This window comes from Maylandia zebra, linkage group LG2 (genome assembly GCF_041146795.1).
Source record: "Maylandia zebra isolate NMK-2024a linkage group LG2, Mzebra_GT3a, whole genome shotgun sequence".
Taxonomy (NCBI): domain Eukaryota; kingdom Metazoa; phylum Chordata; class Actinopteri; order Cichliformes; family Cichlidae; genus Maylandia; species Maylandia zebra.
The window spans coordinates 6,343,136-6,370,703 of record NC_135168.1 but is presented as its reverse complement, the minus strand read 5'-3'; the positions used below and the strand labels follow the sequence as shown (position 1 = coordinate 6,370,703).

General features: G+C 44.1%; 1 protein-coding gene and 1 long non-coding RNA gene across 2 annotated transcripts in view; one reads left to right on the top strand and one right to left on the bottom strand.

Moving 5' to 3' along the window:
• LOC143420628 (protein NLRC3-like) lies at positions 1–17,819 on the top strand. Its single transcript, XM_076888781.1, has 5 exons — positions 1–1,781; positions 2,695–2,868; positions 3,142–3,315; positions 16,499–16,545; positions 16,694–17,819. The coding sequence occupies exons 1-5, from the start codon at positions 688–690 to the stop codon at positions 17,224–17,226; spliced, it is 2,022 nt and encodes a 673-aa protein (XP_076744896.1). The 5' UTR covers positions 1–687; the 3' UTR covers positions 17,227–17,819.
• Positions 1–27,568, bottom strand: part of LOC112432914 (uncharacterized) — a 118,351-nt gene that overhangs the window by 75,024 nt on the left and 15,759 nt on the right. The gene's annotated exons all lie outside the window — the stretch shown is intronic.

Genomic DNA, 27,568 nt, shown 5'->3' with positions numbered 1-27,568 from the left:
CACCGTAACCTTAAATCCACCCTGAAGAAGAAGTTCCAGTGTGTGTTTGAGGGCATCGCTAAAGCAGGAAACCCAACCCTCCTGAATCAGATCTACACAGAGCTCTACATCACAGAGGGAGGGACTGCAGAGGTCAATGATGAACATGAGGTCAGACAGATTGAAACAGCATCCAGGAAACCAGACAGACCAGAAACAACCATCAGACAAGAAGACATCTTTAAAGCCTCACCTGGAAGAGATGAACCAATCAGAACAGTGCTGACAAAGGGAGTGGCTGGCATTGGGAAAACAGTCTTAACACAGAAATACAGCCTGGACTGGGCTGAAGACAAAGCCAACCAGGACATCCAGTTCATATTTCCATTCACTTTCAGAGAGCTGAATGTGCTGAAAGAGGAAAAGTTCAGCTTGGTGGGACTTGTTCATCACTTCTTTACTGAAACCAAAGAAGCAGGAATCTGCAGCTTTGAAGACTTCCAGGTTGTGTTCATCTTTGATGGTCTGGATGAGTGTCGACTTCCTCTGGACTTCCACAAAACTACAATCCTAACTGACCCTAGAAAGTCCACCTCAGTGGATGTGCTGCTGATAAACCTCATCAGGGGGAAACTGCTTCCCTCTGCTCGCCTCTGGATAACCACACGACCTGCAGCAGCCAATCAGATCCCTCCTGACTGTGTTGGCATGGTGACAGAGGTCAGAGGGTTCACTGACCCACAGAAGGAGGAGTACTTCAGGAAGAGATTCAGAGATGAGGAGCAGGCCAGCAGGATCATCTCCCACATCAAGACATCACGAAGCCTCCACATCATGTGTCACATCCCAGTCTTCTGCTGGATCACTGCTACAGTTCTGGAGGATGTGCTGGAAACCAGAGAGGGAGGACAGCTGCCCAACACCCTGACTGAGATGTACATCCACTTCCTGGTGGTTCAGGCCAAAGTGAAGAAGGTCAAGTATGATGGAGGAGCTGAGACAGATCCACACTGGAGTCCAGAGAGCAGGACGATGATGGAGTCTCTGGGAAAACTGGCTTTTGATCAGCTGCAGAAAGGAAACCTGATCTTCTATGAATCAGACCTGACAGAGTGTGGCATCGATATCAGAGCAGCCTCAGTGTACTCAGGAGTGTTCACACAGATCTTTAAAGAGGAGAGAGGACTGTACCAGGACAAGGTGTTCTGCTTCATCCATCTGAGTGTTCAGGAGTTTCTGGCTGCTCTTCATGTCCATCTGACCTTCAGCAACTCTGGACTCAATCTGCTGGAACAACAACAAACAACCTCTACATGGTCTAAACTATTTAACAAACCAAACCTACAATCTCTCCACCAGAGTGCTGTGAACAAGGCCTTACAGAGTCCAAATGGACACCTGGACTTGTTCCTCCGCTTCCTCCTGGGTCTTTCACTGCAGACCAATCAGACTCTCCTACGAGGTCTGCTGACACAGACAGGAAGTAGCTCACAGACCAATCAGGAAACAGTCCAGTACATCAAGGAGAAGCTCAGTGAGAATCTGTCTGCAGAGAAAAGCATCAATCTGTTCCACTGTCTGAATGAACTGGATGATCGTTCTCTAGTGGAGGAGATCCAACAGTCCCTGAGATCAGGACGTCTCTCCACAGGTAAACTGTCTCCTGCTCAGTGGTCAGCTCTGGTCTTCATCTTACTGTCATCAGAAGAAGATCTGGATGTGTTTGACCTGAAGAAATACTCTGCTTCAGAGGAGGCTCTTCTGAGGCTGCTGCCAGTGGTCAAAGCCTCCAACAAAGCTCTGTGAGTAAATCTGTGATCATGTTTATTTTTAAAATGTTGATTAAAAGTGGTCATAGATTTCTTCCATGACAGATCCATGTCCTAAAACCATGAGACAGCGTAGTTGTATAGTATAAAAGAAAAAAGGAGAACTTTTGACCACAATATTGTAACTTGAATGAACTTTTGAAACAGCCTTTAAACATAAAATTTATGAACAGAATCGGTGACAAAGGGCAGCCCTGGTGGAGCCCATCACCCACCGGACTTATTACTATCCAACGTATTGCCGGCTATGCCAACCAAGCTCTTGCAATGGTTGTAAAAGGATCGAATGGCCATAAAATGTTTCTCAGTTTTATTATTTTCAGTCACATCTGTTTTTGATTATTAACTGAATATTTTAAAATTCAGGCTTTTTATGTTATACAAAACATCATATTTTCTTATGATGTCTTGTATTGATTCTGAAGGAATAGTTTTCATCAGTATCGCAGATACCAGCCTGAATTTTACTTTGTATTGGATCAGAAAGGAAATCAGTGGCATCACACATCACTTACAGCAACTTCAGTACCTCTTCATTTTAATAAACTGGGGGGAGGTGCACCAAGATTCAGTATGAGATAAAGAATTATTTTTAACTGTAAGGTTGGAGAAATCTGTTGTTGGAAATTGGAAGAACAGGTCATCTTAAAAATCACTGCATTGTAGTTTTATTCAGGCCCCTTCAATCTGTGATCGCTGTTGCTTTGCATTGTAAATGCTACTATTACAAAAGTCACAAATATTAGTGTATGTGTGTGTTGTTGGGTAATAAACCAAAAGAACAGAATCTACCAGCACCTCACTGATTTCTGCTTAAAAACAATAAAAAAGCAATAAAGCTCTGATTTGTTTGGTTGATCTTGTCTCCCTTCCACCTTGATTTCAGACTGAGTGGCTGTAACCTGTCAGACAGAAGCTGTGAAGCTCTGTCCTCAGTCCTGAGCTCCCAGTCCTCCCATCTGACAGAGCTGGACCTGGGTAACAACAACCTGCAGGATTCAGGAGTGACGCTTCTGTCTGCTGGGATGAAGAGTCAATACTGCAAACTGGAAACGCTGAGGTCAGATCAAGCAATATCGATTTTTTTTTCATCAATTAACATCATTTAATCAATTTCATTTGGAAAAAATTAACAGTGTTTATGTTTTGTTTTTTTAATGAATCCATCCAAATCACACTAAACTGCCACATTTGTCTTTTGTAACATGAGGCAATAAGGATTCCAGCATGTCCTGAAACAGTGTTGAAATATTGTAAATGTAGTAGCTCCTCATGGCACCATGAATATACTTTAACACAAGTGTTTCATGTCTTCTTGTCATCCTTTCTTCAGACTGAGTGGCTGTAACCTGTCAGACAGAAGCTGTGAAGCTCTGTCCTCAGTCCTGAGCTCCCAGTCCTCCCGTCTGACAGAGCTGGATCTGGGTAACAACAACCTGCAGGATTCAGGACTGAAGCTTCTGTTTTCTGCAGTGGAGAGTCCAAAGTGTACACTTGGGATTCTCAGGTCAGGATTCAGTCTTTTCTGATGATGATTTAAAACCTGAGTCAGGTCGATAAATGGCTTACTCATTTACAACAGACATGATTTGTCAAATCACCTTATATCTAACCCAAAGGTCCTGTGTTTTACTACTTTGATTTTTTAGTAAAACACAGGACCTCTTAATATTTATCTAAGAGACCATATATAATTTTTTTCCCTGGATCATGTGTGTACCCTCCTGGTTGGAGCTCCAGCAGCCTGTATCAGTGAATGGGACTTTAAATGAAATTGCTGCCCCTGTCAGGAAGAGGTCTGAGTGACACACAAAACAGAAAATATGAGCACTGCATGTGTCTGAGGCTACTCAGATACAGACCTGAATGAGACACTAACTTTGTCTCTGAGAGATAACTTTTATTATTAAATACACTTCATTTCTCATCTGTGTAGAGAATGTAGAGTTTGACATGCTAATATTACAAAATGAAAAATCACACTGAGTCACAAAGAAATTGTTTTGGAGTATTTATGGTTCAGCTGATGAAATTGTTCAAACAAACCAGTAATTTACACCGAAACAGCACAAGTGAAACTTTTTCGAGGGACTTACACTAAGCTTGTCCTGGTACACCTGTAGAGCCCAGCTTCTATGGACCATGAGCTTAAGTTCTGTGCTGCTCTGATTTATTGCCTGTGCTGTCTTTCAGTTCAGCTTTGTCGAGTCTCTGGTAGGATTTCTTTTACATGACCTGTGTAAAAACAAAACAGGAAACACATTAAGCTGAAGTAAGATGCACAATTTGAAAAATGGGGCACAAAAAATGTTGCTGCTTTCTGGAAAGTGCGTCTAAGAAGACCCAATGGAGAAAGTGAAGAGAAAAATCAAAGATTAAGAAGAAGAAAATGGCAGAGGCAGTTTCTCTTGGACTGCCTGCAGATGGGGTGAGACTCTAGAAACAGGGATGATTGGAGAAAATGCAAAGAGGCCATAGGATAAACCAGGAGATGAATACTCTGGTGTTCTGGGGATAGTGGGAGTGAGAGGGAGAGATGCCAGTAAATGATTTCAAGGATAAATTTCAGAGAATCAGAGCTAAGAAACCAAAGCAAGTGGGGAACTACAAACATATGGACAGACTCATAATTAGGCCAAAGACACATTAAAGCAATTATTACAGGTTTAGAAACAGGGATGGATATGAAGGAGCTTAGCATGAATTTGCATTGAGGAAAGAATAGCAACGAGCATCAGAGGAAACAGTTAGGAAAACTAAAAGGATGTACTGGCAGGAATACTGCAGTACTTTAGGAAGAACTACCGTATTTCCCGGACTACAGAGCGCACCTGAATATTAGCCGCACAAGCTAAAATCAGGGGAAAATCCTGTTTTGTACATACATTAGCCGCACCTGACTAAAAGCCGCAGGTGTTTCAATGTTGACTTATCATATGTAAGAGAATATGCACAAAGCGAATTGTCAGGAAAGAGATGGCTGTTTGGAGACACACCCCTTTTATTAATATTTTGAAAAACAAGTTATGGGTACATATTTGCATAACTTTTTAGGTATATGTACAAGTAGCGGTAATTACAAATACAAAACATGTACTGTGCTTCATAAATGAGTAACAAATGTAGTACATAACAATAACCTACAGCACACCAGAACAATTGATTCGGACTACCTTTTAGGCTCAGGTGCAGTGACACGGCTTTAACAAGAAGAAAAGTCAGTCATTCACCACCATCTTCCTGCGCACTAAAACCACCAAAGTCCTCTTCTCCAGTGTCAGAAACAAACAGGCTCAGGGTGGCTTCGTCATCCACTCTCAGCTTCTTTCTTTCGTTGTCACTTTCAAAACCAAAGAAATCCTCGTTGTCAGTGTCAGAGTCGAACACCCTCAGAAGGGCCGTGGCGGTGTCCTCCTCTCCATCATGCAGCATTCAGCCCTTCGAAATCTGTTGGTGATCGTGGATGTTTTCACACTTTTCCACGCTGTCAGAATCCAATGGTGGAGTTGGGCATAACTTGCTTTTTGCAAGTTTATCGCCGCTCATCATCCAGGCCTCCAGCTGAACGGGTAGCGCTACTTTGAAGTTTGTTTTTCGCGCTACCTCGTACTGCACTACGTTGCCTGACGGATGGACATGTGACCAACATACCACTCTTGAACCCCGATCCTTCCGCCAGGCAACGTAGTGCCGTACAACAGCGGAACAAACAAAACAAATCCGCTCATGGACAATCCATAGAAAAGCCGCACCTGACTAAAAGCCGCAGGGCTCAAAGCTTGTGCAAAAAGTAGTGGCTTATGGCCCGACAATTACGGTACACCAGTTCAGAATGTGTGGAGTACAGTTAAGAACATGAATGCAGACAGGAAACAACAGCAGCTGTTGTAAAGTAAATTCAAACTCCTTCATTAAATGCAGCTGGTTGAGTTGAAAACAATGGAGAATGATTGTGTTACGTTGTTTATTCTCTATAGAAATGGAGCAGGAGTGCATGCAGAGCCGGGGCCCGTTCTTCGTACGTCGCTTACTACATCCAAGATCAAATGAAACATCCAAGATCAAATCATCGCGCTAACCGTGAGCTCGCTAATCCGGTTCCCCGAACACACCTGCTGTTGACGATTAGTACAGCTGGATGAAGTAATGTGACATCACTGGGTGTCGTAAAAGGGGCTACGCATCGATAGTAGAAACATTGATCGGCAACCCTCTGATTGGTCGGCGAAAATGTCGACGGAGCGCGCTCGGCTCGGTATTTTTCGGCAGCAGAGCAAGAACTCTTGAGTGAGGGATTTCAGGAGTTTCAGAGTTTAATCAGAACGCAAGGGAACACTGCAAAGGCTGCAAAAGCAAGGAGCGAGGGCTGGCAGGAAGTTGCTGACAAATTAAACTCGTAAGTAATTTAATAATAACAATAATAATGGAGTGGATTGATATAGCGCTTTTCAAGGCACCCAAAGCGCTTTACAATGCCACTATTCAGTCACTCTCACATTCACACACTGGTGGAGGCAGCTACAGTTGTAGCCACAGCTGCCCTGGGGCAGACTGACAGAAGCCAGGCTGCCATATCGCGCCATCGGCCCCTCTGGCCAACACCAGTAGGCGGTAGGGTAGATTTATTATATTACACTATATTATCCAATATTATATTACATTATATTATAATATGTTATATTTTATCCTCTTTCACATTAGAGCCACAACAGGACCCACTAGAACATGGGAACAAGTAAAAGTGAAATATAAGAATATCCTACAGAATGGTAATAGTTATCACTTATATTGCTTTTCGTCTCTTGGAAAGAGACCCTGGAATGATCTGTTTGTTTATAACAGCAACCAAGAAAAGGGCAGAGGAAAAAAAGACAGGTGGTGGTCCTGCACCCCCTCGTCAACAAGTTGGTTAAGTGAATAATATCCTCACGGGAAAATCGATATCTCTCTATGAGCACACTGTCGCGCTGAGCTAAAGGATCCTGTCTATCCCGCAATATACGCTGAATTCTGAGGACTCTCCTTATCAATCTTGCACCTTCCGCAATGGGTGGCTCGCGTATACGGACAGGACATGGCTGCGACAGACTTCCCAAATCCACCTTCGCTTTTATAGCCGTGGTCTCTCATCTTGATTACACGAAGTAATTTACAATTGCTACTCTGAAATATGAATTACATCTGTAATAATCACATACATGTAATAGAATGTTAATAGTTCATTTCCCTTTTTTAGGAAATGACCTGTATGTATCTGTGTGACATCAATAAATGGATCAGGTGCTGCATTGTCTTTAGTTACATTGATGTTATTTATTTATGGTGAAACAGTGGTGGAATATCGCTGTTGCTTTCGTATGAATGACGCGGGCATACCTGCGTGGCCGCGATCTAATCCTGTTTACATAAAGTAAACCTGCTCCCGAGCAGGTTTACGCTTACGGCTCTGTTGCTATGACAGCAAGTCCTGGATGAGCTTCGGGGAACCGACTGATCCAGGATCACGCGAAATCGTCAACAATCTAATCCGGCTAACCTACTTAGCGAGGTACGAAGAACGGGCCCCTGGACGTGGGCTGTATATACATGCGTGTATCTGTTTTGTCTGTGAGCAGAGAAAACAAAGCGCTGGAAATGTCATATTGAAATGTTAAATCAGGAAAATCCTGGAGAAGAGGATAGTTCTAATGTTCAGTTTGTAATGTTGAATTCAACACAGCTCTTAAATGCATAAAAATGACTTCACCTGACGTCAGACTGAACAATCGGATTAGCTACTGATATTGATTTAACCCTTTAAGACCTACCATAGAACCAAGTCCGCCAGAGCTTATATTATATTTTTACATGCTGTAGAGCCATTTTTGGGAGCATTTCAAGTTGCTATACATCAATACAACCATTACAGCCTAAATTTTAATAATATGTATGTATTAAGTGCATAGTAATTACATAAATTGCAAAAAAGTGCAATAAACTACAAAAAAATTGAAAATCGTTTTTGTTTTTTTAACATATATTTCTAGTTAGAGAAATTTAAGAGGCTTATCCCTCAAAACTGTAAATACAAAAAAGTTGCACAAAATAGTTTCCCACCTCAGGAAATTTATTTTGAGTGCCTTCATAGTTTTATTTTTGAAATACACCAATTTTTATATACTGCAGGAAAAACGAAAATAAATATTATACTGCAAATTTGCAAAATAACAGCATATGCATCAAAATAAACTATTTCCAGCAGAGCAATATGAGTCCTAAGCATATGTGGAAGGAAACTGTAACCTAGGACAAGCTGATGGCATAAGATGTAAATACAACTCCTCAGGTTTCATATGCAAAAACAATTATTGCGCTAGCTCACGTGATTACAGTGCTACCGGGATTTAAAAATAGTTGCGCAAAACGGAGTGTGCCCACTCTGACCAGTTTTAAAGGGTTAAAGCAAGAAAATATGGTATTAGCATTAGATGCCAATTCCTATTAACCTTAAATTAGCATTACCTGCTAATGGCAGTCTACTTAGCATTAACTCCTCACTAATGTAATGCTAATTCACATCAAATTATCTTTAGCTTTAGCATTAGCTGCTAGCTTCAGCCTACCTAACGCTAGCTGCTCACATTGTTAAAAGGGAAGAGAAAACGATATTAGCATTAGCTTGTAATAATTATTCACCCCTAATTAGAATTAGCCACTAATGGCAGCATACTTAGCATTAACTCCTCACATCGTTATAATGCAAATGATGCTAACTTGCATTAAATTAGACTGCTGTTATTAGCTAATGCTATTTAGCAGTAGCTGCTCACATTGCTATAAAGCAAAGGAAAACGATATGAGCATTAGGTTCTAATGCGTATTTGCCTTAAATTAGACATAGGTGGGCAGCACGGTGGCACGATGGTTAGCACTGTTGCCGCACAGCAAGAAGGTCCTGAGTTCAATTCCACCATCAGGCCGGGGTCTTTCTGTGTGGAGTTTGCATGTTCTCCCCGTGTTTGCGTGGGTTCCCTCCGGGTACTCCGGCTTCCTCCCACCGTCCAAAGACATGCAGCTTGTGGGGATAGGTTAATTGGATAATCCAAATTGCCACTAGGTGTGAATGTGCGAGTGAATGTGAGTGTGAATGGTTGTCTGTCCCTGTGTGTTAGCCCTGCGACAGACTGGCGACCTGTCCAGGGTGTACCCCGCCTTTCGCCCTATGACAGCTGGGATAGGCTCCAGCGCCCCCCGCGACCCTGAAAAGGATAAGCGGAAGCGAATGGATGGATGGATGGATAGACGTAGGTGCTAATGGCGGCCTACTTAGCATTAGCAGCTCAGATGTTGTAATGCTAGGGAAAAGAGTGTTAGCATTAGCCGTTCACAATGTTATAAAGTTAAGGGAAATAGTGTTAGCATTAGCTACTCACATTGTTTAAAAAGTGTTAGCATTAGTGCATAATGCTAATTCACATCAAATTAGCATTAGTTAATAACGGCAGCCTATTTAGCATTAGCAGATAATGTTGACCTTGGCCCACTGGAAAAGTTCAGAACTAAAGATTTAGGAGTGTTTCTCGATAGCTCTTTCTCGTTTGAGAAACAAATAAATTCTGTTATTAAAACCAGCTGTAAGGTTTATATTGTTGATTGTCATTTATGCTTAGAAATATTTACTCATATATGCTTAGAGTTGTATAATCGATTGCATGATGATAGAGGTTTGATCCTTAGTAGTCTGTAAAGACTCTGTATGCCTTCCAGAGTGCTCTGGCATGCACACACCACTTGGGGCCATGAGAGAGGTCGTACCCTCTCTTACTGATTTATGGTGTAGGACAGGGGTCTCAAACTCAATTTAGCTGGGGGCCGCTGCAGGCAGAGTCTGGGTGAGGCTGGGCCGCATTAGGTTTTCCACAAGAAAGGCATGGTTAAAAAAATTCCAATCCTCTCAAATCTCTTTATTTTTATTTTTTAACACAAAATATTAAAAATAAATAAACAAATTAAGAATTAATAAGAAAATCAATCAATCTGTAATACATAAATAAAACAATAATAAGATATTTTTAGTCAGTGAACTTGTGTGTTTTTTTCAGTCTTCTATATCTGCTGTGTTTAGATTGAAATGTCTGTATTAACAGTTCTATAACCTTCTTCTGAACATGAATGGAACACTGTAGAAAATGAACTGTTCTTCTGAACATGGCTTCTCTTGCCTACTCCTTGCTGCTAGAGACCTGGCAGCGTTTCCTCTCGCATAGCCGAGCCAGATTTGGCCTGAGGGAGGAAGCAGTTGCGACCCTCAGTATGTCTTGAAGATGATCATCCGTAAGTCTGGACCTGTACTTGGACTTATTGAAGTTCAAAGTGGAGAAGAGCTTTTGGCACAAGTATGTGCTACCAAAAAGGCACATGGTCCGCTTGAACATTCGGGAAAGCCGAGGGAAACTAGGGCTCAATTCTCTCAAAAATTGTCCTCAGGGGCTTGGGTCCTGGTTGGTGTGTTGCCGGGGTTGTGGGCGGGTGGGTGCATGGGGGCCCGGCCCTGGAGCAGGGTGCCGCCGGTGCGTCGAGCCGCCTGGGGGGCTCTTCAACTGGTGGGGGGGATGGTCACATCTTGCAGGAGCTTTCTTCTCTTCAGGAACTCTCTGCAGGAGGGGGAGATACAGGAGAGGTGGAGGAAGATCTCAGCCTGGGCGTTTACCGTCTTATGTAGTCTGGAAGATGTGTGGATGGTGGGGTGGGTGCAGTTTTCTCTGTGGTGGGGTTGGGTGGACTGTCCAGGGCTCTGTGGAGCCGGAGGGCGCTACTGCACTGGGCCCCGGTCTGATGGGCCTGGGCCCCCCTTCCCTGGCGGGTCGCGAAGGGTGGGGGTGCCTACTGGGGTCAGCGGGGGAGCTGGCCCCAGGGAGGGGTTACCTGCCCCTCCCTTCCTTCCCTCCCCATCTCCAGCTGCCTCCCTCTTCCCGCTCCTCCACAACCACCCACACATGCAGGGCCTTGGAGTGGGGGTATGTCACCAGGGTGCAGAGGAGGCTACCCCCCCCCCCCCCCCCCCCCCCCCGTCCCCTTCTGACTGCCTCTGCCTCAATTTTATCCCACAACTTAGACATTCACATTATTCACACTCTCATTACACATACATATAGGATCTTGGGGGTGGGCACAATCACGGAGTCCAAATTACCATCAGGGTGTATACCTCACCCCTGACGTCGTTGCCCACCTCTCAATTTTAAATACACTTAGTCATTGAGGGCTAGCAGGAGGGACCATGCGCTTACCTGCTGCTCTCTGGCAGGTAGCTCCATGCCCTCCTGGGTTTTAATTGCACCTTAGAACACACATGCATCAACACTACAATGAGCGGGTGGAGGGAGGTTTGGAGTCTTCTCCCACCCCCATTCTCTGCGGCCTGCTGGAGCGGGAGGGCTAGTAGGAGGAGTTGGCCGTCCGACTGCGGTCTGGGGTGTGGGGCCTCCCTGCTGCTGCGGAGTCGGGGTGGCCTGCCTCTCCCCACCGCAGGGAAAAGGGTAACACCACCTGGGTCTGGGTGCAATTCCCCCCTCCAGGGGCAAGGGTACCTAGACCCGGTTTGTAGAGTACGCTTGGGGAGTGTGATTGTGTGTACAGCGTCTCTTTATGTCTGTCTCCACGTTGGTTGAGTGTGGAGTGAGTGCACATGAGAGCATGAGGGTGGGAATGGATGTTTGTGTCTGTGTGTGCCTGTATGTCTGTGTCTATATGTCAGGTTGGGTATCAGACGCCACCTCTCTGGGGACACCTCAGGCCCTCCAAGGTTTGGAGGCCTATCTCCACCCACCACCACTTCCCCTGCCGGTGGCGGACTCCCTCAGGTGTCGGTGTGTTGGTGGTTCTTTGTGTCTGGGGGTGGGCGTCCGGGTACACACCGGCTCACTCCTTGGCGGCCGCTTGTCGGGGCCTGGGCCTGGGGCTCGCTCGGGCCCCTTTGGAGGTGGGGTGCCCCCGGCCTCTCGGCCTGGGGCTCGGTCACTCAGGCGCAGCTGGGGGCCGGCGGAGCTCACGGGCGCGTCACTGCAACTCCCCCTGACTTCTGCTCCGCGGCTGCTGGGCGAGCCCTCATCTGGGACTCTCCTCAGCTCTTACTGGAACAGTGGCGCGGCTGCCCCTCTGTTGGTCTTCCATGGTCTCTTGTGTTCTGGGGGCCTCTGGATGTCTGGAGTTTTGATCTCCTCCATACCCGCTTCACACCCTGGAGGACGGGGCTGTGGCCCCCCCACACTCCCTAGCAGATCATTACATGGAGAAACCTTTGGAATGCAAGCATGCTGATCCACACAGGTATGCACACATGGGTATTCACAGACGCGGACTAAAGCTTTCTTGGCTGCTGCCTCAAAGCACACTGTGCGCTGTCTATCTTGCGTGCTGCACAATATCGTTTATTATTTAGTAAATATTGATATCTATGACTAGCTAGTTTATTGTGATGGTGCTTTGTTTTCTCTATTATTATGTTGCTCTTTGTTGTTTGCTGTCTCCTCTGTTTGGTTTTTTTGTTTGTTTGTTTTTTTTTTCTCCATACAGGTGACCCAGGAGTTCTTTTTTTTTTTTTTCTCTCTCTTCCCCCCCCTTCTCACCGTCTCTTCTCCCCTTTGGTTTTCTTTCTTTCTCTCCCCCTCTTTCTCTCATTCATTCCCCCTGTCCTATTTATTAAAAAAAAAAAAAAAAAAATGACAAAGGATGAACTGAAGCTCTGCCATCACGTAATGTCGCATACTGCTGTTTCTGATGTCATTTAAAAAAAAAAAAAAAAAAAAAAAAATTGTCCAAGCTTGTCTGCTTTTCCACTCACCTCCCTGAACTTTGCTTTGAGTTCAGAGTTGCACTGCAGCTCAATGAGCTCCATTTGAAGCACAGAAGGGGCATCTTGCACATCAAAGGAGAAGGGGTCCGCAAAAATGTGAAAGGTGGCTCTGTGTGTCTTGAAGTCAGCAAATCTGTGATCAAATTCCTCCTGTAGCCTCAAAATGACATCAACATACTCGTCAGCACTGAATGGTGTGCCTGCATCCACGAGTGCCTTGCATGCTGGGAAATGGCAAAGGTTTGTCTGAGAGAGCTGAGCTTTCCAGAGCGCCAGTTTTGTGGAGAATGCTCTCACGTTGTCATAGGCAGCACTGACAAGTTGCCCCTGGCCTTGTAACGTCTTGTTCAGAACATTAAGCTCATGTGTCATATCAACAAGAAAAGCTGAGTCCATGAGCCATTTGGGATCAGTTAGCACAGGAACACTAACTCCATCCTTCTCCATGAAGGCTTCACTTCTGCTCTCAACTCAAAAAGTCTCTTTAATACATTTCCCCTGCTGAGCCAACGTACCTCAGTGAAGTCGAGCACATCCCCATATTCTGACTCCATTTCCTCTAAAAAAGCACAGAACCTTCGGTGCTTTAAGCCCCTGGATCTGATTTGGTTGATGCATTTCACAACAATAGACATCACATTGTCAAACTTCAGGCATTTGCTGCAAAGGACCTGCTGATGGATGATGCAGTGCAGAGCAATGGCCTCCTCCACGCCTTCCTCTTCCAGTTTGTTTTGTGCCACCAGTCCATTTTCCCTCCCTGTCATTGATGGCGCTCCATCTGTTGTTATTCCAACAAACCTCTTCCATGGCAAACCAACATTCTCAATGGCATCACACAGCTTGTAAATATCTGCTGAGCGGTGGTCTGGCCATGCATTGGAATTACTGTGAGCAGCTCCTCCATCACTTCAAAACTGTCATCAACACCACGGACATACATTGGGAGCTGGGCAGTGTCGGTGATGTCTGTGGTCTCATCAAGAGCGACTGAGTATACACTGAAACATTTGGCTTTCTCACACAGTTGGTCATAAATGTCACTTGACAGGTCAGAAATGCGATCTGCTGCGGTGTTGGCAGAAAGGCTGATGTTGCTAAACTGACCTTTCTTTCCCGGACAGACTATATTTGCAGCCTGCAATATGCACTTTTAGACAAATGCACCTTCTGTGAATGGCTTCCCTGCTTTAGCAATCATCTCACTAACCACGTGGCTCCGACTGCTGCATTATTCTCTTTGGTTGCTTTCTTGGAGAAATCTTGCTGCCTCAGTAGATCTGTTTTAAGACTGGCAACCCGGTTCGCTCTCTCGTCTCCCTGGTATTCTGCATCCAGCTCAGCATGTCTAGTTGTGTAATGACGTTTCAAATTGTATTCCTTGTGCAGCGCAACTTTCTCTGTGCAAATAAGACAGGTCGGGGTGCCCCTGTGCTCAACAAAGAAATATTGCATTTCCCACTTTTCCTGAAATTGTCGGTGCTCATCACCAACCTTTCTCTTCACCGCAGGCTTTCAAAAAGACATGTTTGGGGCTATGTGACATTTATAATTCTACTTGGTGTCACTGTCGCATTGAAGTTTCAATCAAGCGTTTAGCCGACGGACGGGGAACGTCTCAACGCGTAGAGAACGTCATTTCTGCTTCTTTTTCTTGCAACCGTAGCACGGCGATCGGCAGATAAAAAGCCGGTAGCAGTCTCCTTTGTTTTTACGCTCGATGTTCATGTCTTTCATGACGACACGAACACCGTGGCGTTTGCAGATGGTAGAAAGTGCAGGGATAGCGAGCGCAAAAAAGGCGACTGCTCACGGCGCCGGGCTGTTGTTACAGGAGAAAGAAGCGGAAATGACACCGTGACATATAACAAATAACATCAGCTGTTTCTGATGTTAGTTGTTTTGACTGCTTTTACATTATATTGAAATATATGTAATGTTCATGTTTGCTGCAATGCAAACGCAGTGATGCAAATAAAAACATGGAGCCACAAATTACGGTGCGACCCTATAATTAGTCCGGGTTACCGGGGACTGTTGTTGCCGATGAACAGGTGTCGCTATGTGACTGCAGACTAAATTGGGCTGCATTGAGTTCATGACTTTTCTTTTATCCCGCCGCCTACGCATCACTGTGAGAGTTAATATGAGATCTCTCTCTGTGGAAAAATAACTTTAAATCCCACTGACGTGTGTATAAATCTATATACGTATAATGTCCCGCTGGGCAGCAACTTAAAAAAACAACTTTTTTTGAAGTGTTGTGAACGCAGCGCGCTGGGGCGAATGTCGGCGTTTGCCCAATAGAAAGGAGGAAGCCAGCCAGGCACAGAAAGAAAGAAAGACTCCAGGGCAACGCTGCTGGAACTTTGACTCATTGAGAAATGTTTCCCTGCTTGCATCAAGCCCGGCTGGTGTCCCCTGAGATCCATATCCCACCCTGATTGGTGGGTTAATTCAGCTCCGCCCACAACACTGTAAAGTGTCATACATTATCAAACTAACATTACATTTTCATATTAAGGTGGGGCCAAAAACTATCGTCCTGCGGGCCGCAACTGGCCCGCGGGCCACGAGTTTGAGACCCCTGGTGTAGGAGGACACCTGCTCTGTGTCTGGTTAAGTATAAGAGCCCTTTGTTAGGGGGACCGCTGGACTCTTAGCACCAGCTTTGGGGTCACAGGGTCACATCTGGAACACACACGCACACGCACACACACACAGACACACACACACACACACACACACACAGACACGCACGCACGCACACAGACACACACAGACACACACACACACACACAGACACACACACAGACACACACACAGACACGCACGCACGCACGCACACAGACACAGACACACACACAGACACACACACGCACGCACGCACACAGACACACGCACGCACGCACGCACACAGACACAAACACACACACACACACAGACACAGACACACACACAGACACACACACAGACACAGACACACACAGACACACACAGACACACACACAGACACACACACAGACACAGACACACACACACAGACACAGACACACACACAGGCACACACAGACACACACACACACAGACACACACACACACACACACACACACACACACACACTATGCACAGACTGGTACTCTTTGTTCATACCTGTGTAAGACGTCATAATGAACTTGTGCATATTCATGTAAGCTCAATAAAGAGCAGTGTTACGAGGGAGCAGACGAGAGCGACTGAGGTCAAGTGAAGGAACGGCGCTGTCACAGTTCTCTCCCTCATCAATTGTCTGGTTCCAGCGGTGGGTCTGTGCTAGACGACCCATCACCAGCTTTTTCCACTGGTTACCAGTACGTGGTAGAATCCACTTCCAGATCTGGTTGTCTTTAAATCTGTGAATGGATTGGCTCCATCTTATCTCTCTTTAACAAAAGAATCCAAGTGGAGCCCTCAGGTCTGCAGATAAGCAGCTTCTGACCAGAACTAGACGTAAAAACAGAGGTGAGCTTTATCGATGGCTGCAGCCAAACTCTGGAACAGTCGCCCTTCACATCAGGTCGTCACCAACACTGGACATTTTTAAAAGCCGGTTGGAAACACATTTGTACTCTGTAGCTTTCAATCCTGACCAGTCTTTATAGTCATTACTGTGTATGTTTCCTATTTTCTCTCTACTCTGTGCAGCACTTTGGCTCAAGCTGTTTTTAAATGTGCTGATAAATAAATGTAGATTTCTTTGAATAAAACAGTGGAGCCGAGCTTTGAGCTCAGTGTGTAACAGTGTGTGTGTGAGAGCCATGTAATGTCCATGTGTGCATGCTGACTGTGCTGCTCTGACCCCCCTCCTCCTTTCAGGGTGGAGCCTGCTGGAGTCCGATGGTTGAGACCAGGTCTGAGGAAGTGTAAGTGTGTTTTTAATGGGATTCATGAAAACAAAGCAGCACACATTCAACCATCTTCATCATGTCAGGAGTCATCATCAAAGTGTCAATCAATGAACAGATGATGGATCAATAACTGCAGCTGGATTGTGTTTGTTCTCTCCATCAGATTCCTGTCAACTCACAATCGACACAAACACAGTGAACAAATGGCTCCAACTGTCTGACAACAACAGGAAGGTGACACATGTGGAGGAGGTTCAGTCATATCCTGATCATCCAGACAGATTTGATGGTTATCAGCTGCTGTGTAGAAATGGTCTGACTGGTCGCTGTTACTGGGAGGTCGAGTGGAGAGGAGAGGTTTATATATCAGTGAGTTACAGAAGCATCAGAAGGAAAGGAGACAGCTATGACTGTTGGTTTGGACGCAATGATCAGTCCTGGAGTCTGTGCTGCTCTGATGATGGTCCTCGTCATGTCAGGCACAATAAAATAAAAACATCCATCTCCTCCTCCTCCTCCTCCTCTGTCTCTAACAGAGCAGCAGTGTATGTGGACTGTCCTGCTGGCACTCTGTCCTTCTACAGAGTCTCCTCTGACACTCTGATCCACCTCCACACCTTCAACACCACATTCACTCAAACTCTTTATCCTGGGTTTAGAGTCTGGTCTCGTGGTGCCTCAGTGTCCCTGTGCTGAGTGGAGTGTAAAGAGTGTCTCCTGTTACAGAAACACTCTGACTGTTGAACAGATAGTTCAGTCTGTACATGTCTGTCTCTTTCACTTACAAACACGTTTTCAGATTCATGGATTCAATCAGTTGATGTTTGAAACTCTTCTAAATGATTCCTTGTAAACTTCTTCCTCTTCAGTCACAAACAAACAGGAAGTGATGTCACATGTGTTCCTGTCCACACAGCAGAATGAGTCTATTGCTGACAGTGATGTACAAACAGAGTGAGCATTTCTGAGGCCCAAAATAAACTGAGTAGTTCACTGAATGAACAATGGACTGTGAGCTCAGTTCCTTCATCATTAGTATGGATTATATATGTATATGTATTATATTAGTATCATATATATCAGGTGCTGCTGCTTTCAGTCATTGTGCAAATGTGCTGTTTGTAAGCTTGTAAAGCTGCAGTCAGCTGAGACTGAAGAAGTCACCTGATCAGTGAGCAAACGTTTCTGAAAACGTCCAGATGAACAGAATCAACCTTTTGGGATCAGCCAGCAATGCAGCATCATTGTTGTTCAGCTTCAGAGGTTTGCAGGAATGAACTGATGACCAGAAACAGCTGCAAAGTCCAAGAAAATACCAGCTGGAGTTCCGCTGCATTTGAAGAAGTCAAAGAAAAGTAAGGATGGCAAAGGGCGACGTTTTCTTCCAAAGAGCTGCAAACATGGTCGACGCCTCATTAGAAGAATCATCTGGACATTTGTGAGGAACTCTAACCAAGAAAGCAACGTCACACAGATCCAACAGACAGTTTCCATGACTGCAAGTGTTGAGTGGAAAAATGCTACATTGCATTATTGCATCCTCTCACCACAGGAGGCGCTGTTGGCACCACTGATTGCTGATCAGCTGTTCTCTGATGATCTGATTGATACTGTGAATAACGGGACTCACTGAACTCTGTGACACAGTGAAGATTACAGAGTTTAACTTCACCCTTTAAGACTGACCACAGAACCAAGTCCGCCAGAGCTTTTGTTATATTTTTACATGCTGTGGAGCCATTTGTGGGAGCATTTCAAGTTGCTATACATCAATACAACTGTTATAGCCCTAATTTTAATAATATGTATGCATTAAGTCCATAGTAACTACATAAACTGCAAAAACAACCTCTGCTCATCCATCTCTGTGAGTATCAGGATACATTTGGTTCATAATACACAGAAAAATCAGAGTTATTACCTGTAATAAATGTGAAAGATTCCTGCAGTGATAACCAGGCAGGACTGAAACACATCCAAGCTGTCACCACGGTAACAGCACCGCCCATCCACAGGTGAGGGGAGGAGCAAAAAGAGGGACTTTGACCATTTTATACTAAAAACACTCAACTAATGTTTCTAATATGAAACAAATAAGCCCACATTAATGTGAGCGTTTATTAAATAATAATAATGATGATTTCCTCCTGATCTCATTTCCACAGCAGAGAAAACTGTGGTGTATATTGAGGTGGAGGGTGTGGTCTGTGGCTCAGGTGTAGAGTGAGGGTGGGGTGCACCACAGCAGCATGCTGGGACTGCTGAGGGTGGAGGAGGGAGTGATGATGACATCAGAGCTGCAGCACAGAGACCAGTGAACACACAGTCTGTTCATCTTTGCATAGATACAATATACAGCACAATATTGAATGACAGACACGCTGTGGGAGCTTCCACAGATACACTGACGTCAGCATCCAGAGTCCTCCTGCTGCTCCCCCCTCAGAGCCCCGTGATCAGCACCAACACATTCAGTTAGATGACAGAGTCCAGCTGCAGCTAGAATCAGCTCCCCTCTGTGAACAACAGCACAGCGTCAGTGTTTCACACTCAGTGAAAGGAGGAAACAGCAGAAGAACACCATGTGTGCTACGTTTCCCAGGACACACTACAAACTGCACAAATACAGAGCAGCACGTGGAAGGACCTGGAGCTGCATTTACAGAGCTGCAGACAGCGTGATGTCCTGTATGGACAGGTGGAAGGAACCAAGTCCTCAGCTGGAACACTCGTGTTTGTCCACAGACAGGAAACACAGCAGGAAACTTCCTCACAGAAGTGCAGCTCATGGATAACACACTTCCTGTCAGTCAGAATGAGGCTGCAGCCAAACACAGAAAGGTGTTTTTGTCCAGATGAGCCCAGAGAAGAAACACGAGTGTTCACAGACATCAGAAGCTCAGAGAGGTGAAACATGAGGTTGGAGTCCTCGTCAGCATCCAGAAGAGCTGCTGTGAAACCCTGAGTACTCATGACAGACTCTGATGGCACAAACACATCATGATTCAAACAGAAAGACAAACATGGAGCTCCTGATCCTCCTGCATGAGAACAAGCTGACATGAGCGCTGTGTCTGAGAGTGTCTCCCTGTCACAGTGACAATAACACAGCTGCTGCTCACAGTCATTAAACTGACCTGAGGTCAGCTGTGCTCCTTACATATGAACCATGTGACCTCACATCAGTGCTGTGGATGACTGTAGTCATAGAAGAGTAGAGCTGTAGCAGGTGGTGTGAGGAGGAGGTGGTGTATTCTAGTTAACGCAGTACTGAAACACTCCAGCAGAGGGCGCTGTTAAGTCCTTATTGTAACACAGTTACTGTGTGCAGTTAGACTTCATACATAATCTGCACTTATTTCCATCAGACATGCTGTCAGTAAATGATTGGTTTCTATTGATTCTACTTCCTGTTGACTCGTTTGATGACAGTGAAACAATCACAGCTGATTGTGTGATGATGTAAACTGTCACTGTTACATTCAGTGTGTGTGACATAATGTTAGTGCAGGCTGATAACAGCCTGGTTCTGTTAGAAACACATGAACGTGTCCATAGATCAGTGTGTGTTTAACATGAGAGCTTCAGCCCTGCTGATGTGTTAAATAAAGACATGCAGGAAAACTGATGAGACTCTGAAATAACTCTTTATATTTATAATGTAACTCTGCATCAAAAGAACAACAAAGGATCCCAGACAGGTTTCTGTGAACAAAGACCATTCTGATGTTTCTGTGTTTCTAACACTTTGACATTATTAGTAAACAGACTGCAGTGAGCAGCATTTATAAAGAGCTTCTATATAAAGATATGACAGCTGTTTGACAAGTTTATCACTCTGTGTTTGGACCTGATCAGTCCAGCTGTTTACTTGAAACATGTTCATTTACCTGTTCTGTTATATTCATGTTCTTGTCTCTGTTGAAAACACATTTTAATGTCCCTCAGATTTTTCTCCCAGATGAATAAATATAAAAATGACACAAACTGACTGCAGCTACTTTTTGTCCTTTCTGTCAAAAACCTTCATGTGACTCATGAGAGACACGTTTCAGCTGTTTGTGACAGATCAGAGGCCAACAAGTCATTTATAACACTTTCCATCATTGTTTAAAGTTCTCAGTGTTTCTGTGTTGCTGCGTATAGGATCTCCCAGCATCATCACTGTGCTGTCCAATCATTGTGTGCGAGGTTACCCTTATAGTGCGATGTGTGTTTGCACAAAGAGAAGCATGTGTGTCAAATATAAATAAGCACAGAACAGAAACAGCTGCTGGTTTCTTCTGTTTAGAGTCAAGTTAGTGTTTTGTGTCTTTGTTTGAGGCCTGATGTCGAGCAGAGGTGTGTGTAACTGCACTGGTCTGTTATATGTGTGAAGTGTGTGCTTCTCTTCAGCATCATCTTTGTCACTGCTGATTCCTTTGTGTCATCATGTGTTGAGAAGAGAGAACAGTTATAACGGAGGAGCAAAAGGAAGCCCTGAAATCTGCATCAACAAGGAAGTGTTGGCTCACCAGTGATCCCAGCAGAGCCACTGGTTTGGCTCCAGTTGTTCTAGATTCAATGATGTTGTTGCTACAGATACATGTCAGCATCTTTATTGAATTTTATATGAAGCAGAAATGGTGTCATTAGGAGAAGAAGAGGAGAACAAGTCCGGCGAGGAGGCAGCAGCTCTTAAAGATGAAACAGCAGCTCAGCCCTGAGCTCAGAGAGCTGCACATGAAAAAGCTCCTCAAGCAGATCCTGTCAGAGGTTTGTCATCAACAGGAGGAACTGTTCACATCATAGGATGAAGATGCTGTCAGCTGGATGAAGAAGGTTATTTAATGCAAACGTTCACACTGAAGTCAAATTGTTGTCGTGTTGAACAGATTCATGTACTGATCGTCTCCAGAATGTTAGAAGAGCTTCAATGAATCATTAGAAACAACTTACAGCTGCACAGCTGTGTCAAACACATCTGTGTGTCATTGTGGGATTGTTGTGTTTCTACATGTGACACACGTCTAAAACATGCACACAATCTGAACACAAACAGGGACTCATGTGTTCCCACAGCCAGATGCTGAGAGCCATTTCCTTGTAGTCCTGTGTCTACATACATGAACCATTAGATGTTATTGGAATGATTGTCAGCTCTGATAGTTTCATGTGTGTTTAGCTGGACGCTGTTTGATCCTCGACATGTTTAAAGGTGTCCAGTCCTGAGACACTGGGGCTGGAAACAGCTGTGATGTCATTGGACTGTCACACAGACAGAAGTGCATGAAGTGAGCAGCCGAGGAGCCGCTGATGTTTTGGATTCAACAGCATTTGAAAGGTCGACACAGACACATTTGCACACAGAAAGCTGAATCTGTCATATGCCACAGTGAACTCACTGTTCAGTGTTTTTCAGGAAGCTTCTTAACTGCCTCTGCTGCCAAACAAGCAGCTGATGTCCTTGAGAAGAAGCTGAAGAAGTCTTCAACAACAAATACAGGAAGTGGACTTTCAAATACTAGCTTCACTTTAGACTCACAGAGAAATGACTCAACCAGCTGTGTTTGACTCTATGAAAGGTCAGTGTGTGTCTGCACACAGACTGTTGTGTTGGACTGTTATTCAGTTGTCTGCTGAATGTTTTCAAATGTCTGCATCTCAGCTGTGATGAGGCTGGGGGTCATGGGAGGCCACCGTAGCAGCCTCTTCAACATCATGACATCATCATAAATGCTGCTGGACTGTCTGATGGGCTGACGGTGAAAAAGCCGTCGGGAAGGAAACAGAAGACATTTCAGAGGCTGCAGCAGATTTCTTTGATTCGGGGCCTTTTTCAGCTTTATTGGACAGAGCAGTGAAGATAAGTGACAGCAAAGCAGAGAGAAAGGGGGCGTGGCCCGGGTCAAAGCCAGGCCAGCTGCTCTCCACCTCGTGGTCACCTGCTCATCCTAGTGAGCTCCACCAGCAGCCCTTTCACACACTTTACACTGTCAAACACTGTGTGTGGACCTCAGCTAACAACAGGCTACATTTAAGTCTGGACTACATGCTTTTATATTGTTTTTATTCCATCAGCAGCTCAACATCATGAGCAGCTTTGACATAAAGACATCAAACTCAAGCTGACTTTAAACTACTTTTAATACAGGGGCTCAAAAACAACAACATCTTTATTATATATCAGGACACAAAGTCATTTCATCTCAAAGGGAAACAGCTTTATTTGGAATAACCAGCACTATCAACTGGTTTGGGATCTCCACCAGTTTCATGTCTTTGCAGCTTCTCCAACAAAGTTCCTGTAAAATCAGCATGTTTGTCTTTATTGGTTTGATAGTGATTGATTATTCAGTCCCAATCTGCTGTCATCTAAAGAACAAAATGATGTTTCTATGAGTCACAAAGCTCCAGATGTTGTCGGCTTCACAAAGAAAACAAAGAACTTAAACACAAAGTGTTTGGAGCCAAAATGTTCCCAAGCTGCTCTTTTTGAAATGGCAGAGGTACAGTGGTGTCTAACAGCACACTGTGGAAGGCAAACATGTTATTGTTGGATGAAACTTCATGAATCCTTTGTAGATTTGAGCTGTTGGAGCCTTTCTTTTCTCTTCAGGTGTACAGATGCTGAGGAGGCAGGTGGAGCAGGTGGAGCTGTTGTGATGCTGGCAGAGGGTGTGTCTTAGTAACTCTGTGAGGCAGAACTGGATCCAACATTGTGGATGTGTTGATGTTGGAGCCATTAAGAGTCTCTGGCCACACTGTAGGATTTCCCTTTGATCCACTGTGGGGGCATTTTGGAGTCTGTCAGTGAAACTCTTCATGTTTGTGTTTGACTCCAGTTTATAGAAACAGAGAAATGTGTCATGCTTTTGTTCGGCCTCCACAAATACACACATTTGTTCATTGGTTGGACTTTTTGGAAGGAGACACATTGAAAACCATGTTAATAAGATCTTGTTGTTTCCTGTGGATCCGACACAGAGAGTGGACTTCAGACAGAAAGCGTGGAAGAGATTTTAGAGGCCGTGTGTGGCAACAGGAAGTTTCTGTGTGTTTGCTGATCTTACATGTGGAAAACAACACGTGATGTTTGTGAAGTTCTACAATGATCATTGTTCTCACAGCATTTTGAGTGGGAACAGTTCAAACTGGGAGTAGTGGGAGTTATTTACTGATTGAAACAAGCTGAATGTTTCTGTGACGATGAAGATCAGCAGCTCAGCTGATCAATGAACTGACATCTATCAGTCGTTTCATGAGATGAAGTCATCAGCAGACATTTGTTCTGACTGTGTGATGAATGTCAGAACGTCAGGGCTCTGCTTTAGTCACTGCTTGATGATCATTGGCTCATTGTTGAATCCAGGGCCCAGTCTGACCTCTGACCTTTGCTGCAGGTCTTCTGTGTTATCTCCACTTTCATGTCTGATCTTCTGCTGTATCGTCCAAAATAAACATCTGGATCATTTCCAACACTTCAGCAGATCTTTAGTTTGGGCAGTGCAGCACAGAATAACACATATTGTACTATACTGCCCACTTCCTGATCTTATTGGATCTGTGTGTGAGGTTGGTGAAGGAAACACATGTTTACTGAGTGAGTCGCTGCCATTAGGAACTAGTTTTTATATCACAGCCTGGAAATCACACAGGACCATTTCTGCAAGTGAAAAGTCGTCATTGGAGGAAAAAAATTGTAGAGTTTGTGCAACTGAAGAATTGTCCCAACTACATGTGCTGCTGACCTTTGACCTTTCCTTTAGGTGCACAGAGGAGTCTGTGGAAACATCCAGAGCTGAGGCAGTGCTACAGATGCTTCAAATAAAGTGGTGTATTATCCATGTTTTCTATGGATCACATCCAGTATCCTGATCTAACGAGCCCCCTTTGTGTGGATTTTAGAGCCTCTGACTTTTGCTGCGTCTCATTTCAAGCACAAGAGCAAGAAGTGGATGAAGAAATGGGGCGAGTGGGGTCAGTGTGGTGCGTGTCAGCTGTGCTCACACATGCTTTCACAAAGAACATGTGTGTTCATCGGCAGCATCAAGGTGCACTTTAGTCTTCATAATAATAAAGTATTCTGACTTTATTCTTCTGAATGCTCACAGTCATGTTGCAGCTCTGCTTTGCTTTAAGAAAATGTTCTACCAGGATGTTACTTTCCTAAACGTGTTCTCCAAATGTTCCAAAGACTTTGTTCTAAGTAGTTCTACATGATGAAACATCCACACTGAGTTTAAGAAGGACACACAAACACCATCTGTCCTTTCATCATGTGTACAAACGTGTTCAGATGTCAAATGTACCGTGAATGGATGCAAATGTGGATCGTTCCAATAAAATGAGGCAGTTTTGTAAGTGGATCACAGTTTGAAGTTCATTGAAACCTATAAGAACATGTTATTCAAACCAATTTTATCCAACAGGAAGAAGCATCAGGGGAACAGGAAACATTCAAACATGTTTACTGTAAGAACTGCACAAAGGAAGGAAACACAATCCTACACACGAGCACTTTAAAATGGACATTTAGCTTTTCAAACATCAGGGAGCTGCAATAACAACACTGAGCCCATTCTGATCAGACTGAAAGATTTATAGAGATTTATCCATGTGCTGGAAAAGGATTTGATATCAACATAGATGCAGATTAGCAGGAGCATTTTCTTCATATTGATTTAGAGTTCAGTACCAGGAATATGTAGAATTAACATCTGTGTGCATGACGAGTGATGAAAATTCAAAGTCAGACTTTCAAAGGATGTCAGAATTGGTGTCTCTATCTGTGACTGTCCCAGAGGAACCTACCTGAGGGATTATTACAGATCTGTCTATATAGAAAGACTTGCATTGATTCACAGTGTACAATTCTTTCTAATCTATTAACATCTTCCTCCAAATCCTGTTTCTGCTGTTTAATGACATATGTCTGAATACAGACAGTGGAAAAATGTCAGTTTTAGTTTTACTGGATCTCAGTGCAGCATTTGATACAGTTGACCACAACATATTACTCAAACGACTGGAGAACTGGACAGGTCTTTCAGGAACTGTACTAAACTGGTTCAAAACATACGTAGAAAACAGGAAATACTTTGTATCAATAGGTAACTTCACATCCGAGCAGACAAGTATCACATGTGGAGTTCCCCAAGGTTCCATCTGGGGACCCTTTCTGTTTAACATTTACATGCTCCCACTGGCACAGATTATAAAGAACAACAAAATAAACTGTCATAGCTATGCAGATGACACACAAATATATATCACAATGTCACCAGGAGACCAAGGCCCCGTACAATTTTCTCCAGCTAAACAAAAACAAAACTGAAGTAATAGTCTTTGGCACCAAAGAAAAACGATTACAGGTCACCAGAAAACTTCAATCTATACATCTAAAAACCACAAACCAGGCGAGAAATGTGGGTGTAGTGATGGATGCAGACCTAAACTTAGAAAAACACATTAAGACAATAACAAAATCAGCTTACTATCACCTCAAGAATATTTCAAGGATAAAAGATCTGATGTCTCAACAGGACCTGGAAAAACTAGTCCATGCATTCATCTTTAGTAGGCTTGATTACTGTAACAGCATCTTTACAGGTCTACCTAAAACATCAGTCAGACAACTACAGCTCATTCAGAACTCTGCTGCTCGAGTCCTCACTAAGACCAAAAAAGTGGACATCAGTCCAGCTCTGAGGTCTTTACACTGGCTGCCTGTCCGTCAGAGGATAGACTTTAAAGTTCTGATGCTGGTCTATAAAGCTCTGAATGGTTTAGGACCAAAATACATCAGTGACCTCCTGACCCAGTATGAACCTTCCAGATCCCTCAGGTCATCTGAATCCGGTCTTTTATCAGTTCCCAGAGTCAGAACCAGACACGGAGAAGCTACATTCAGCTTTTATGCTCCTTATATCTGGAACAAACTCCCAGAAAGCCTCAGATCAGCTGAAACACTCAGTTTAGGGCTGAGGGGCTCAAACCTCCTGCTGTTTCTACTGGACCATAAATTCTACTTTATGATCATCTTCAAAAATAAAAACGTGAGTTTATTTGTGAACTCTGTGAAATGTGTCTGATGTTTAGTTTGAACCAATCCTGTGTCAGCTGCAGCCACATCATTGCCACACATACAAATGGGTGTGTTCCTGTTTAGACCTGCTGGCTGTCAATGGGCTTCATTCCATTTCAGACTGCCGGTGGTCGGCTGTGATCTAAACTCAACATGGCTCCTGTGTTAGAAGAGCCTCTGATTTTAAACTTTGCACATTTAATAGTTTCTTTCCAACACTGTGGAGCTACCAGCCCAGTATATGTAGCCCACAGTAGATGGAGTTATCAAGCTGGACTGACAAACATCAGGACTCATGTGATTCCTACATGTGGACCTTTCACAGATGGATCCAAGTGCAGATTCAACTCTGCATCACATTTGACTTCAGCTGTTACACACTTTCTAGCTGTGTCACTTCCTGCTTTTTGGATCAGATAGTTTATTCATGTCCACAAATGTTTGGCTGCATGTTTTTATCATCTATATTTCCAGTCTTCATACAGCCGATATTTCATGTGAACTCCAACCTGCCAGCTGCCATCATGTTTTCAGGGTTCATTCAGTGTTGAAATGTAGGACAAACAGCAGCACATGTTCTCTAAATGTTTGCTGCAGTCATTTTACATGAAGCTGATACTACATGAGACATTTTCCATATTTACTGTCTTTGAACAGAGAATAATAAAGCCATCAAACATATACAGGCTGTGCAAATACAAACTTCTGTGGTGCATTTGATGACCTGCAGAGGAGAACAAGTCGGGCTTTTCAGCCCTAACACAACCTCTTTGTTCTCAATACTACAAAACCTTCAAAGGCTGATATGCAAGTTTGCATGAATCACCAACACAGTTGTATTTGTTTCTAGTATAATTATAAATAAGCTGATCAAATATCTGCTGACTGATTAGATCCAGTATCTATTACAGATGAACTGGATATCACAGCATGTTGTTAATCCGTCATATCAAACTAAACCGTGTTGCTGGT